Source organism: Ammodytes marinus (genome assembly GCF_949987685.1).
Source record: "Ammodytes marinus genome assembly, chromosome: 20".
Lineage (NCBI taxonomy): Eukaryota > Metazoa > Chordata > Actinopteri > Uranoscopiformes > Ammodytidae > Ammodytes > Ammodytes marinus.
Window position 1 is genome coordinate 18,892,251 of NC_137224.1, and position 15,443 is coordinate 18,907,693.

The 15,443-nt window shown below is 42.0% G+C and overlaps 1 protein-coding gene across 1 annotated transcript; it reads right to left on the reverse strand.

Moving 5' to 3' along the window:
* Positions 1 to 139: 139 nt before the first annotated feature.
* Positions 140 to 15,272, reverse strand: ubtd1b (ubiquitin domain containing 1b). Its single transcript, XM_080049204.1, has 4 exons — positions 14,526 to 15,272; positions 6,784 to 7,011; positions 5,446 to 5,603; positions 140 to 4,755 (listed from the first exon to the last, which is right to left on the reverse strand). The coding sequence occupies exons 1-4, from the start codon at positions 14,605 to 14,607 to the stop codon at positions 4,444 to 4,446; spliced, it is 780 nt and encodes a 259-aa protein (XP_079905330.1). The 5' UTR covers positions 14,608 to 15,272; the 3' UTR covers positions 140 to 4,443.
* Positions 15,273 to 15,443: the final 171 nt, after the last annotated feature.

A 15,443-nucleotide genomic window follows, 5' to 3' on the forward strand; every position in this document is an offset into this window, starting at 1 on the left:
GCAGAGCACCATCTTGTGGTAAACTTAAATATATATATTTTTTCTTGCTGTAGAATACGTTCAAACTATTGAATCAGATGTGTGTTACTTACAGGCTTGTTTTAAAGAGGACGACAAATAAATACAAAAACTTTTGTTCACACTTATTTTTATTCAACAGATTAAAAACATGATTGAAAATGAAATCACTATATAAATGACACACACCAAGTGTAAAATAAATTGTGGGTGTCATTAAATCATCGATCATTTTTATATACTTAACATACGGGCACATTCTTAAGGGAGAATTTTTAGACATATTTTAGATTCCTATTCTTTAGAGAGCTTTATAGTTTATAGAGCTTTAGTTTGATTTCTTAAGAGAGAAGTGATGTAACGCAGTGGTATCAGTTGTCACATTCGTATGGCTTTTAGAACCGGCTTCATAACCCATAACCTGAATGCAATTCATCTGCAAAAAAACACTTGTGAGAGGACATGAAGGTGACTTGATACACGTTTACTGTCATCTAAATGGAGGAAGATGTGCTCTGCAAAAAGCTTGGGAGTGGACCTCTAGTTCTTCTTTTTTGTCAAAATCTCATCGTGGCCTCCTATTTCATACATAAATGTCTCCTCCAAACACTTGAAACTTGAATAAAGTCGACTTCTAGCAACTCTTCCTGAAAATTTTTGGTGTCCTTGGGAATATTAATTTTTCTTTTAGTCTTTGCCAAAACAAGAGAGTTGGAACTTGCAGGCTGGCTAATACGATGTCAGTGGGCTTAACTTCAAAAATAAGAAATGACTGAGGGGGGGAGTTGCTCGAAACATACAAGTTCACAGCTTTAAGCAAGCTCAATGTCTGTGCTACAATGTATCCTTAGCTTACAAGGATGACACATTAATAGGCGAGATTAAGACCACAGCTGAAGAAAATGAGGAGGTTCCTTCTAGAGTTCTCTGAAAGTTGCAACTTGAGGGAGGCCAACAAAGTCCCTGAAGCCCTTTAACACTGCTGTCCTGATATTATGTATCTTTTGACATGGAATAATGGCTACTGTTGGTCTCAGGGACAAGCACATGGGAAATATGAGACACCCACGTCTCAGGCCAGCAGTGACGCTGTAACTGGAGACACTATCGATAAAGTTGTCAACGGAAGCTTTTTTCCCCACACACCCTGACCTTCACCCAACTGGACACTGGGAGAGAAACGTTGTGTAGGCAATATTTGTTTTAATGTTTAGATAATTACTCTGTGAAAGCTGAGAGCCCATGTGTGAGCGGTCAAGATGACCGGCTTGGAATACATTTCAAAAGTGACGATCATGAGAATTTCTTTTTTTTAAACAGTTGATTATCTGACACAGGCATCAGATTGGAGACAAGAGCTTGTCTCCGTAGTTTGACATTTCGTTAACCATACTCATAGCTGGTGTTCTATAAAAATCTGTAGAGTCAGGAGATCAAAAAACAAAACAATGATATGAGGTCTATGTCTATTGTATTGCACATACAGAGGAAAAAAATAAACGCTTATTCAAGTTTGCATACAATGATTAAGATATATTTTCCCAGAACCACCATCGGTAACAGGAAAGCAGGAAGTAACCACAAAGGGTGATTGCGATTAGCTGGATAGAAAAGGGACAGAAGAATGAGACATTTCTTGATGTGGTGAGCCATGGCTCAGTTAGGTTTCACACCGACGGTTCAGTTTCAGAATTGTGTGACAGGAGCGGTGAATGGAAACAATGCACATCAGGCTATGCTATATAGTGTGTGTGTGTGTGTGGGGGGGGGGGGGGGGGCGGGGCGAACATACTAAACTTTGAGATATGATTTCATAACTAGCACTTATCAGAGAACATTCACAAATCAGGTCTTGATTATCAACTGAACGTGGATATCTATTGTGGGATAGATAACCCAGGTCTGACACCAACATTGACCTGGAAGTGACAGCTATATGCAATGTAGAAGAGCAGAGATTGTTGTGCTTTTGTTTCACTTCTTTGAGATAGAATGTGTTGTTTGAATCCCCTCTTTTGAAATGTCAAGTAAGTCACTAAAAAGGTGTACACTTTTACAGGTTCACTAAGTGTCCAATATAGTAAAACATTAGGATTAGTCAGTCATGTGATCAGAGAAAGAGAATTCTCATTTACAGCTGGAAACACACTGGACCCTTGAATCTCCTATAGGGATAGATGTGAACCCCTGAAAAATGTACCTTCCTTGAAATTTCAAAATTTGAAAACGGGGAAATTCAAATATTAATAATTCAGTTAAGGAAACTATACATTCAGTGGTATCTAACCAAAGCCATCAGCAGTGGTTAATTTACTCGATAAAAAAAAAAAAGGTACTCAGTCACTGATAAACACTCAAAAATGGGGGGGGGCATATTTAAATGTTGCAATTTGAGCTGCAGTGTGAATGTAGCCAGTGTTTGAATGGCCTTCTAACATTCAGCCGTGGGAACTTCAGCCGTGGCCAACTTCAGTCCTCCTCTGGCAGCCAGTGTTGTTGGTGATGATGACAAAGCTGGGGGCTCTTTTCCCATTCAAAACAATTATCTTTGCCTCACAACAATGATCAGTCACCAGAGCTCTACTTCTAAATACAGGGAGGCAAAAGGCTGCTTCTGCTCAGTGGCACAATGAGGAAAAAGGGGTTAAAATGGCTTGTGCAAAGGATTGAATGAGTGGTCCTAACTTCTGAGGACGTTTAAGTGTATCTTATTTTGCATTTCATTTAGACAATGTCACGTGTTGAACAACTTTCCTGCCTGAGGAATTAACCTTGAGGCAATTTGAAAATGATAAAAGTTGTTCATTTACAGGTTTGCGCTCAAAACAAGAAAAAAAACGTGGACAGTCACAAACTGTTTCTGAGAGAGTGGTTACAAAACAGTGTCACTCCCTTTGCCCTGCAGACATAACAAAGGTGAAGTGTGCTGTCTTAAGCAGTGGTAAGGTGCTCAAAGTATGTTACAATGGAATTGGTATTTAGACAGTTTTTTTCAGCTGGCTAGGATCTCATAAAAATTGTGTGAACTGAACTGATATTCGTATCTTAAAATTGGTGGAGTGTGCCTTTAGTTAAGCAACATTTCCTGCTAGGGGCCCCTGGGCGCATTGTTTCGGTTCACCGCTCCATAATGACTCCTAATGGCTCTCACCAATCCGTCTGTATGCTGGTGATAGAAAGTCAAACATTAAGCGGAAAAATGTGACAGATTTTTTGCTTCTAGGTTACTGGACCACATCAAGCACAAAAAAGAAAGTGAATACTGGATTTACATTCATCAGGTGGTGTGAAAATGACAACTGACAACCCCCTACAAACCAAAACGGACTGTGTTGCTGCCCCCTTTGTGATCCGGGGGTCATTAAGTGGTCAATAATGCATTTTATAGGACCGTTGTTTAAGTTATGGGAATTTGACCTTCCCAAGACGTTGAGATATTGATTGACTGCAACGGCTATGACTTATACACCAGAGAAACAGTCTTGCCTCTGTGAGCTACGTGAAACTGAAATGTATCATACGGGCTAAATACGTATTCCTTTTAGCCCAAACACACACACACACACGCACACACACACACACACGCACAACCGCCAGCACCCACACGTCAAGATTCATGAAATAATTTTTTTTTTTTTTAAAGGCAGCAGTTATAGCTTGGATTGATCTAAGAACAGAATTCTTAGCCTAGCGGTGAAACTAGCGTCTTTGAGGACAGTAACCCTTTTTCTTTTTTGTTTGTTTCATCTTGTAGAAGGCACACAAAACTACCACAAAAGTATAATAGTAATAATCTTCAAATGTGCAAAAAAGCTCAGTTTACATTATTTCCTCACTGAAAAGAAAGAAGGAAATAAAATAGAGATTTAAACTGTTTAGTATCTCACTCTCTGCCCTCCCCCCCCCCCCCCCCCGTTCCGTTGGGAGGAGGAATAGATTGCAGTGTGGATTGAGTCCACGGGTTGTCGTCATATAAGAAATGTGCTTGAGAAACCAACACCTCTGCATGTCTTCCATTGGCACTTAGTTATTAGCATGAGTGCAGACACACGGGGCAGAGGCAGAGTCTGCATGATGTGCATGTTTCCTGTGTGGTTGAAAGACTGCACATTTGCATGATAAATTCTACTTTTACAATGGGGGGGGGACAAGGATCTCCAGAGTTAGTGTGGTGACTGGATTTACTGTAAAGAACCCGGCGGACCCAAAAAAACAAATGACACATTGTAGATGAACGAAAGCAGCACTTCGGAGTTTCTCCCTCATGTTTTTGCTCTAAAAAGTAGTTTCGAACTTCCGCGGTTTTGATTTCATTTTTCAGTAACAGTAGCTGTTTAAAAAAAAAAAAAGGTTATCCAGCGATAGGAGGCAGCTCTGGTCCTCTAGTGTCTCCCACCCTTTCATCTACCCCTCTCGTGTCCTCACTTATTCGGGTGCAGGCGAGGAGGCGGTGGTGGTGGTGGTGGTGGGGAGGGTTGTGGTTGTGGTGGGGATGGTGGGTGACGGCTTGGGGGCTTGGAGGAGGGCCTGTGGGTTGACGATGACCTGGATGACAAAGTCCTTCTGGATCTTGGTGTCCTGCAGCCGCGTCTTGTCCGTGAGCAGCTTCCCGGAGAAGAACCAGCGCTGGTGGGTAGCGTCGATGTCGTCCTGGGCCTGCAGCTGCTTCTTCAGCTGACCGATGGTGTCGGACATGCTGGCACTGAGACGCAGGTCCTTCCCCGTGGACAGACGAACCTACAGGAGGGAGAATGGGAGAGTGAGAAATAACACCAGCCAACAACAGTGACAAATGCAGACACATGCAAAAAGAAAAAAACACTGAGACAATAACGTGTCATACTGGCTAGTAACATTCCGACATGATACAGAGACTTTTGACATGAGTGTCACTTATTAGAATTCACAGACACACTATCTCTAGAGCCACGCTGCGAGCATGATTGAAAATCAGCAAAGGGACAGCAAAACAGAGAATAGTTAGCGAGTTACCGTTAAAGATGGAGTCAGCGATTCTGGACGATGCTTGTTGTCCAAATCACTTTGTCAAAATCAGTGAATATCCCCTCACGATCTGCTACCTGTACGTACTGTGTTTAATAAACAGCCAAGGCTCTGTAAACGGAGCATGGAAACAAAAGGAGCCCGCCGTAGCTTGCAACATGCCCGTTTACAGAACCTTGGCTGTGTATTAACACTGGATTTTTTTAAGCACACAAACAGTACAGACAGCTAACTGATCGCAAAGAGATATTCACTGAATTTGCCAAAAAGTAATTTTGACCAAAAGCTTTCTTCAGTATCGCTGGCTCCACCTTTAATGAACCATTTGTGGGAAAGCATTTATGCGTTGTATCTTGATTATTACTAATGCGAGACACCAAACTGCCAGTTAAAGTCTAATAGGAGCTACGCCTCTCACAGTACCTTGAGCTGGAACTCCTTCTTGGGTGCTGTCGGGGGTTCGGGGCTGTCGCTGGGGTCGTCGTCGCTGCGCTCTGAGATGAGGTTGACTGGTGGGGCCAGACAGTAGACGGGCAGCTGGTAGCGGTTACCCAGTTCATCGTAACACTCAGCGAGGGTACCTGAACAGGTGTGGAGAAGAAAAACAGGACAATTTAAATTTACTCTGAAAAAAATACACTTTTTTTTTTGTTTAATGTTACTTTAGGTAATTTTAGATGTAAAGGAATAGTCCAACATTTTTTATTTTTTAGCTTTTACCTCACACTCTGGTTCAAGAAACGTTTGTCGTAACTGTGTGTGCATTTTTGATAATGGTCAAAGGTCGCTCATCCAGGTTAGCTTAGCTCAAACCCTGGTGGACAAAGGGAGCAGGTCATACGATAAACTTTGAAACATCACTAAATGCTTTCTGTGTGCTTGTTGGGATGCGGTTTATTTACCATGTTATGTCATTTTAGAATCAAATACATATGTGACCATCACAGGCACTTCCTGGTTCCCTTCCAGTGTGTATTTTCTTTTTAAATGACGTAACATGTACAAATACAGAAAGCAACCTAATGTGGTTAATAAACAAGTCCCAAGAAGCACAGAGGAGTGTTTAGTGATGTTGTAAAGTTTATCTTTTGAACTGCTCCCCTTGACTACCAGTGTTTGAGCTAAGCTAACCCGGATGGGCGACCTTTGCCTATTTCCAAATTTGAAGAAAAATGCATGAACGGTTTCTGTCACCTTTTCTACAGCCAGAGAGTGAGGCAAAAAGCTAAAAATAATAATAATTTGAACTATTCCTTAAAAAGGAGAAGTAAGCGGTTTATTTATGTTAATATAAGTGTAAAATCGCTCTTTATTCATACAGTGATCACTTACATAATGTGTGCGTTTCATAAAGCCGATCTCTCAGTCAGCTACTCTGCATGTAATCGGCAAACAAACTTATTGGAGGATCCCGAAATTTATATCCAATCATAAGAGAGAACGCTACAAACCGACACCCGTCTCACTCATGGTCTCACTGCCGGTGCACGCCAGAGCAACAGATGGGTGAATGTAAATGTGCCTACAATGGCGGAGCAGGTAAAAATCTTTTGATGGTTTTTATCATGTTTTATCACACTTATGGATCTGAGATGGTGCTAGATAACTCGCTGCTTGAAGACCGCAGCGCATTAATGTGGTGACGTAGGGACGAGCGAGGGGACTGCTAACTGCAGTAACTGACAGGAAGTTAGCTAAAATAACCATTCCGCTAACAGCACATTTAAGTAAGAACTGTTATGTTTTTTTTTGCGTGCTGACCGTGTGGCAGTGTGATACTGGCTCCGTCCACTATGGCCTGGGCCAGCTCGTGGTCGTTGGTCTCCAGGGCGACTGCAGCAGCCTTCAGGGCGTCCCAGATCTCCTTGCGGCCCTCGAAGGCGGGCGCCGTGTCCCAGAACTCGTCCCTCTTGCTCCGCAGCTGGCCCTCCGTCATGGGGTAGTCACTCTTCCACTTGGGACGCTCCTTCTTCAGAGGCTCGTTACGTCCTGTGACAGCAAATAGACAGAGATCTAGTACAGGTAGGCACGGCAAATGTATTTACTGTATATAGCACAATTCAGACACAAGGCCATTCAAAGTGCTTTACAGGGGCATGTATAGAATACACATTAGAAAAGCAAATGAGAAATAAAACATTTAAATTAAAGAAATTAAATATTTAAATAAAAGAATAATTACAGGTTACAAGGGAAACAGAAAAGTCTTCAGATAGGTAGTGGAAAGGTCTGGGATTTTTTTTTTTTTTTTAATTTTTTTTCAAAACATTTTATTTTTGGATTCTCTTTTTTTTTTAAGAACACAAACACACAACTGAAAAAGCGAACACACAAACAAAAAGACAAAACAAAAACAAACAACCAACATGGCGTACGCCGTACTCTACTTAAAAGGTTTTCTAAGACATTGTTTAAATTAAAAAAGGTAAATGTTAAGCAAAAAAGATAAAAAGTCAAAATGATGTCATGAAGGTCCTGGGATTTCAGTTTGATTTTGGAACAGGCTACAACAACAAGCGTGGCAAAGTTATATTAAGTAAGTTTATGTTTTGTTTTGCTTCTAAAGTTATTACAATCATATGAAAAAGTTTGGGAACCCCTCTCAGCCGGCATTATAATTGACTCTGCTTTCACAAAAAAAAGATAAAAGTGGTATGTCTTTAATTTACCAGGAACAGCTAAGTACTGGGATGTTTTCCAAACAAAGATTTTTTGAAAAGCAGTATTTGGTTGTATGAAATAAAATAAAATGTGAAAAACTGGCTGTGCAAAAATATGGGTACCCTTGTGGTTTTGTTGATTTTAATGCCTGTAACAGCATGTAAAACTGATGACTTTAAACGCAAAATTGGTTGGATTATGTTGTTAAGCCTTGAACCTCATAGAATTGTCTGTTTAATCATGAGAAAATGTATTTTAGGTGCCTAAATGCAAGTTGCACTTCTCTTTGACTCTCTGCTGAAGTGAGACAGAATGGGATCATCAAAACAGCTCCCAAAAGATCTTAAAAACAAAGATTATTCATTGTCATGGTTTAGGGGAAGGCTACAAGAAGCTTTCCCAAAGGTTTCAATTGTCAATTTCTACTGTAAGGAACGTTGTCAGGGAATGGAAGGACACAGGCACAGTTGCAGTTAAACCCAGGTCTAGCAGACCAAGAAAAGTACAAGAGCGGCATATGCGGCGGATTGTGAGAATGGGTGCAGACAACCCACAGATCACCTCCAAAGACCTGCAAGAACATCTGGCTGCAGATTGTGTATCTGTACATGGTTCTACAATTCAGTGCAATTTGCACCAAAACATCTGTATGGCCGGGTGATGAGAAGGAAGCCCTTTCTGCGCCCACGCCACAGATACAGTTGCATGGAGTATGCAAAAGCTCATTTAGACAAGCCAGCTTCATATTGGAAGAAAATGCTTTGGACTGATGAGACAAAAATTAAGTTATTAGGTCTTTATAAAAAGCAGATGTTTTGGTGCAAATTGCGCTGAATTGTTGAACGATGTACAGATACACAATCTGCAGCCAGATGTTCTTGCAGGTCTTTGGAGGTGATCTGTGGGTTGTGTGCAACCATTCTCACAATCCTCCACCTATGCCGCTCCTGTTTTTTTCTTGGTCTGCCATGCCTGGGTTTAACTGCCACTATGCCTGTGTCCTTCCATTTCCTGACAACGTTCCCTACAGTCGAAATTGACAATTGAAACCTTTGGGAAAGCTTCTTGTAGCCTTCCCCTAAACCATGACAATGAACAATCTTTGTTTTTCAGATCTTTTTGGAGCAGTTTTGATGATCCCATTCTGTTTCACTTCAGCAGAGAGTCAAAGAGAAGTGCAACTTGCATTTAGGCACCTAAAATACATTTTCTCATGATTAAACAGACAATTAAATGAGGTTCAAGGCTTAACAACATAATCCAACCAACTGTGTGTTTAAAGTCATCAGTTTTACATGCTGTTACAGGCATTAAAATCAACAAAACCACAAGGGTACCCATATTTTTGCACAGCCAGTTTTTCACATTTTATTTTATTTCATACAACCAAATACCGCTTTTCAAAAAATCTTTGTTTGGAAAACATCCCAGTACTTAGCTGTTCCTGGTAAATTAAAGACACACCACTTTTATCTTTTTTTTGTGAAAGCAGAGTCAATTATAATGCCGGCTGAGAGGGGTTCCCAAACTTTTTCATATGACTGTATAGTGTTACTTTGAAGAATATTTTGTGATCCTAAACGCTCCAGTATTAAGTGATTAGAGGCACAAAACTGTGTTTAAAAGTTACTAAGAACTCATTCAGTTTGAATAAACAAAAACACATCAACTGTATAAGTATGAGCTTCTTTACTATGTGGTGATGCACACAGAGACACTGTGCAGAGCTAAGCAAAATCCAAAATGACGATTTGCATGCCAGGACCAGGACGCATGGGAAGGAAACACAGTAAGCTAGAATGAATGGAAATAGTTGTTTGAATACAAAAAAATTATATTGCATAATGAGAGATAGTGAGTTGTTGTGACCACAAACTGAATTTCATATCAGGTTTCAAATCTCAACTCAAAAACCGATTATTTAGACCGGCTTTAAATACACAGTAGCACTGTGACATTTTCCACTTGCTTTTATGTACACTTTTCTGACTTGACTGTCTGTTATGTTGATTGATCGATTAATATAATTCATATCCTGAGCTTTCATCTCTTCAGAACTCATAAACAGAGCTGGCAGAGGAGAGAGAAATGCCAGCCGTCACCAGAGACTTTAGAACATCCCGGCCCAACCCACTGTGTCACCCGAATCTAAAATTAGCAGGTCATTCAGGGTTTGCAATATGCATGAACTAAGCATGCGTATTGCATAGGCCTATATCTGTCTTGTAACTTTACCACCATTCAATATTAACACACAAAGCACAACTAGGCCAGGAGAGCACTTCTATTAGTGGAGGCGCAGAGGTCACATAGGCAATAAGCCAGTATCAGGATGAGGAACTAACTTTTTCTGACCACAATATAGCAGTTAAAACAAATCTTGGTTACGGTTACCTTCCATGCACTACACATTTAACCATACCAAGATCTTTGCCACAAAAAGGTAGATGTTGTTCTAAATAGCTGCCAACTACCATCCTCTTCTGTTTATGCCGCCCATAGAAGGCACCTTACTCTTCAAAATGTCAATCACTGATGAGCGGAGGGAGGGAAAATGAAGAGAGTATGAAGGTGGGTTTCACATCAGACATCCAAGAGGTTGCATTTCTTTCAACCTAATTATTTATAGTGCAGGCAATTTAGGAGGAGTAATCTGGAGGATATTGGGTGGTGCAGGATTAGCCTTTAGAGGGGAGTGAATCCTTGAATGAAGCAAATGGGCTTCGAAGTGAGTCTGTGTACATAAGGGGAAAACTTAAAGAGACATGGGGTTTAAAGGGCAGTATTTAGCCTAATGTGACAAGATAGAACATGTTGATCGGTGAGATTTACAGGAGCTAGCAGGTGAATTTTGTTATCACAGAGCGAGGCTAGCCCTTTCCCTCTGCTTCCAGTCTTTGTGCTAAGCTAAGCTAACTTGCTGCTGGTTGGAACTTCATATTTACGGGTCCCATTTTTTGACCAAAGTCAGCTCAAGAAATGCTCCATAGTGTTTTATTGACTCCCGTTCCTAAGAGATGGGGCTAAATCCACAAGAAAACACGGACTAAAAATGACCTGCCAAAAACCATGTTTAAAACAAAAAAACAAGCAATATCTATGGACATTTTATGGGAAAAAATGGTCATGGTGGATTGTGTGCATGGAAAGCAGGCAGCAGCAGGAGGAGGAAGTGATTCAACTTAAAAAAAAAGGCCCTGCTGTCGTATCAAACCTTAACAGAGACGAACGAAATAGAAAAAAGACGTGAAGTAATACAAGGGTGTTTCCATCCAGCTGTGGGCTTGTAAAGGCAGGCGCCACGTGATGAGGTTATCCTGAAAAAAAACAAGTGTGTCTGTCCAATTCATGTGAGTGTTGATGGAGGGGGGGGGGGGGGGTTCTAAGGTGCTGTGTTTAGGGACATAGGTGGACTGTTATAGGATGACCCACTCCTCCTGGGATAGGAAAAGTTCAAACTGGAACACATAACGTCTCCTTGGCTCCGTGAACACATCCAAAATGCCTCCCACATTCCCCGGTCATGAGGGCCGATAATAAAAGTGGGGTGTTTTCTGTGTTCCTCTTTTCACAAAACAGACCTCGCCGAACAACATCATGCAACGCAGCTGATGATCAACAGTGAATGGACGGACGGGAAGTGCATTCTTAAAGCCAGACAGACACACACACAAACCTAACCGAAGTACGCCTGGATTTCCTCAGGACACAAAGACACACACACACAGACAGACACACAGACAAAACACACAAGTCAAGTTCTAGTTCTGTGTAGCATCCTCGTACTTTTGAAAAGATTCCCAGGGCCAGACCAGGAGCAAATGGAATTTATAAACTGTGGCTGATTTATGACAAGACTGCAGTACATTTCTTTGGACAGACACACACATACACACAGACAGACACACACATACACACAGACACAGACATACACACCTGTAGACCTCTAATTTCCCTATTGAGCCAAGTGTGAACACACAAACTCACCTCCTCTCTATCTTACTCAATGGAAACAAAAACATTGTTACTACTACACTGACTTCTGTATTTTAATGAGGTGCCAACTTGTTCATTGACAGTATGACTGTCTGCCTTTATGAGGGAGTGTCACACAGAGTTAGACTCAGTCCCCGTTAGAGGAGCCAGTCATTGACGCGGTGGACATGATGGGACTTGTTCTTTTATGATGGAAAGCCTGGCCTGGAAGGGAGTGTCTGTTGATAGCAATCACGATGGGGAAACTACCATGAGCCGCAGCCAAAATCCATCGAATCTCAGCTTGCAAGGGCTTTTACTTTAAATTGTTTGTCCTTCAGCCACTTTGCCAGGTATCAAAGAAAGACAAATGACTTTGAAGGTCATATTATACTCTCAAAACTGGATCAGATGTTCATTTTGGTTCAGAGCCATCCATGTGGCCAGGGGGCGGGGCGGGGGGGGCAAAAACATCTACTTTAAAACACCCCTGATAATAAATGCACAAAGCTGGAGTCAATCTTTAAAAGAAGGGTCCGTCTCTCTGATGTAAACTGGAGACAATTCCTTCTTGGAAAAAGACGGAAAAAACTTTGCATCGGTACCGCTGGAGGAAACGAACGGGACAGAACCTGCATCCAAATGAAAAACAGACTCTCAAATTCCTTAAGAGTTACTATAAAGGGAAACGTCATTGCTCCAGATTATGCTGCATGTGAAGGCAATGCGACAAGCTGAACTGGATTTGTTAAACTGCTGTTTCCGGTACAATTAACCAATTCTAACCAACCTTGGAAAAACTAAGAAGAATGGCCCTAAAGAGCATTTCCCCATCCCATGTAAGTTTATACAAAAAAAAATAAAAAATCTGCAGGTCTACAAAGCATTTTCATGTGTCGCACCATTCATTTGAAAAAGCGTGTGCTTTGTCTTGTTGACATAGTTGTCTGGGGTTGAAACTATGGAGAAATTCAACACAAGTGCCAAATCAGCTGTGCAGCGCCTGCACACCATTCTGTTGAGTCTGGCTGTAAATACAACATTTCCTCTCACTGAGCACTGAAGCAGCTTTCCAAATGGTATCTGTCACTATCAAAGACAAGTGTCAAAGGACAAAAACGTGGCAGTCCGCCTGTGTTTATCTTTAGAGGAATCTTATCTTCCGGGAAGGTAAGAATGTACTGGATGTCAACTCCAGTCCCTGATGTCAACAATCGGCATAAATCAGCAACATTTGTAAATCAATGGAATACTCCTCCTCCATTTACAGTAACTGCAGCCTCCCGCTTACTCACCAACTACACAGTAGAACTGCAGTGTGATATATGATGTTTTACAGGGGTCGCTTAGCACCAGTTCTAAGACGACAGTTTGCCCAACGAGCTCACCATTGTCGAGTTAAGTGCAAGGCTTGAAATGGCTGGGTGAGAAAAATTGCCTTGTTATTATTAGGTTGGATTTTAGACATTCGTAGGTGTAGCGCGGGTAGATTTGGCAGTAATCGGTGTGTGAGAGTGGATCTGGGATGGCAGAGTTTGCCTAGCTAGCTGCTCAACTAAAACAGCACAAGGGACTTTCACCACATGCTTTGCCCTGGCAATCTAAAGAAAGACAATCTCTCTCTCTCTTGCGCTCTCCAAGCAGAAATAAAATGCAGACCACCTAGGACATACACACACACACAGTCAGCTCAATCAAGTCCTGTAACTACATTGCATTAACAGTCACAATTAAGCAAGTGTCCAGCAATCCCATGGGCCATCTATCCAAAATCACCAAATTGCAAACTGGTACCTGTCCATGTCCTTCGCCTGCATTTGCTTCTGGGTCATTTCTTTTAGCATGTGTATCTGTACAATGTGATGGCTATCTAATTTGACCCACATGAGCCAAACCGTTGTGTAAACATTGGTCCAAGCGCGTTGATAAACAGTTAAGATGTGTAGAAGATATGTAGTGGGAGTTGTGAGTGCATATGAATCACTTAGTGATGTACAGTCCTGTGACACTCTGGTCAGAAGCTGTCCCCTTCCACAATGAAAAAAAAAGGGTGAGCAGGGAGATGAAACTCGATCACAACGACATGGTCACTTGAGATGCACCTTCTGTAGCAGGAGCAGTGAAATACACCTGGATACAGTTTGTCTCAACCTTTAATGTACATGCAGTGCCTGTTTCTATACTTAAAGGTGGAGTCAGCCATTGTGGAGCATGTTTGTTGTCAACATCAGTGAATATCTCCTCATGATGTGCAGGTTGCACATCATGAGGAGATATTCACTGAGATAATCACTGATGTTGACAACAAACATGCTCCACAATGGCTGACTCCACCTTTAAGTGTAGACACACATACAGTGTGTGCACAGAGAAAAATCCAGTGACAATACACACTACAGCCTAGGCTCTGTAAACTGGCACATTGCTAGCTTTGGAGGTCTCCCTTTACGGCTTTGTTTACATACCCGTTCTAATCTATTTTTTGGGATCCCAGGCCATAGCCACAGCTATTCCTCCTGGAGTCCACTCAACACCTGTGCATTTTTACATTGCAGTGCATAATTACATTAACAACAGAGACTAGGCTTTGTAACACTAGATTATTTTTCAGTCCACACATACTGCAGTAGCCTAAAGACAGGTAGCAGACTTGAGGATATATCCCCTGATTTTGACAACAAGCATTCTCCATAATTGCCGACTCCACCTTTAATATGCAAGTAATTAAGCAGAAGTGGGCAGTTGTCAGATGTCATTCTACATCACAGCAGGTTGTGAACTAGTAAATGCCTCACAGGTTACAAAGTACAGCCGCGTATTGTACAAGTAATATACAGACACACACAACACACACACAGTATTCATACCTCCTCGTCCACCGTTCCTGGACGAGCCTCGGCTCTGTGTGTCCTCCCAGCCTTCCCAGTATCTCCCCACACATCCTCCCATGGTTAGAGGGCTGCTGATTGTCTCCACGCGTCCTACTAGCTGATCAGGAGGGGGCCCATCACGGACGAAGACGTGGATGAAATGTGTCCAATGAGAAGCAAGGGTTTCAGGTCCAACGCTGCACGCCTGGTAGACCCGATGGGTGGCCAAAGACAGTCACGTCTGGGCGTTTGGTGATATATACCTGGAAGATCGCGGCTCAATATGCGCTTTCTCTCTTTGTGTATCAGCTCTGTTGGTGTTTGACGAGACCCCACCGGATCCAAAGCTCGTGGCCCACACTAACGTTCCAAGAGTTTGATAGCCAAAGCAGCAAGCCGCCGACACACATGCCAAAGTGTTTTTGAAATGTTATGATACAAACAGACACACGTCAGTTGTCCGACTTGCCTGTTAAGTTGGCCTGGCTGTAAAATGTGGACTTCCAGCAGTCCAGACAGCACGCACCTTCTTCGCTAACAGGCTAACAGGGCCAACCAGCTAGCTACCACAACATCAGTAAACACAAACTTCCGCGCACTCGTGATCATTTCCCTGCACGTCGAGTTTTATTCCATATGTAATGGATAGTTAGAGCTTCCCAAAGCGCTCGGTCAACCACATCAATTCTTCAACGGCGTCTCCAATTTTTTTCTCTCTTTAAATGTCCCAATCGTTACTTCCCTCTCTGCTGGTAAAAGGTGACTAGCGGCGCAGCTAGCGCCACTGAACTTTTTTTTACGCCTGCGCGTGAGCACACAGGCAGGTGTTGGGTTCTCTTACGTCAGGACGAAAAGCAATTAAGAATAGACGAGACCGACGGGGGTATTGAATTATTGTGTACAGCTACAATGTAA

Bases quoted from the DNA above. Each gene is read 5' to 3' on its own strand.
- ubtd1b (XM_080049204.1), bottom strand. From the start codon at position 14,607: ATGGGAGGATGTGTGGGGAGATACTGGGAAGGCTGGGAGGACACACAG. The intron at 7,012-14,525 runs GTATGAATACTG...TTGCTGTCACAG, and splicing joins CAGGAACGGTGGACGAGGAG to GACGTAACGAGCCTCTGAAG. The intron at 5,604-6,783 runs GTCAGCACGCAA...ACACCTGTTCAG, and splicing joins CAGTATCACACTGCCACACG to GTACCCTCGCTGAGTGTTAC.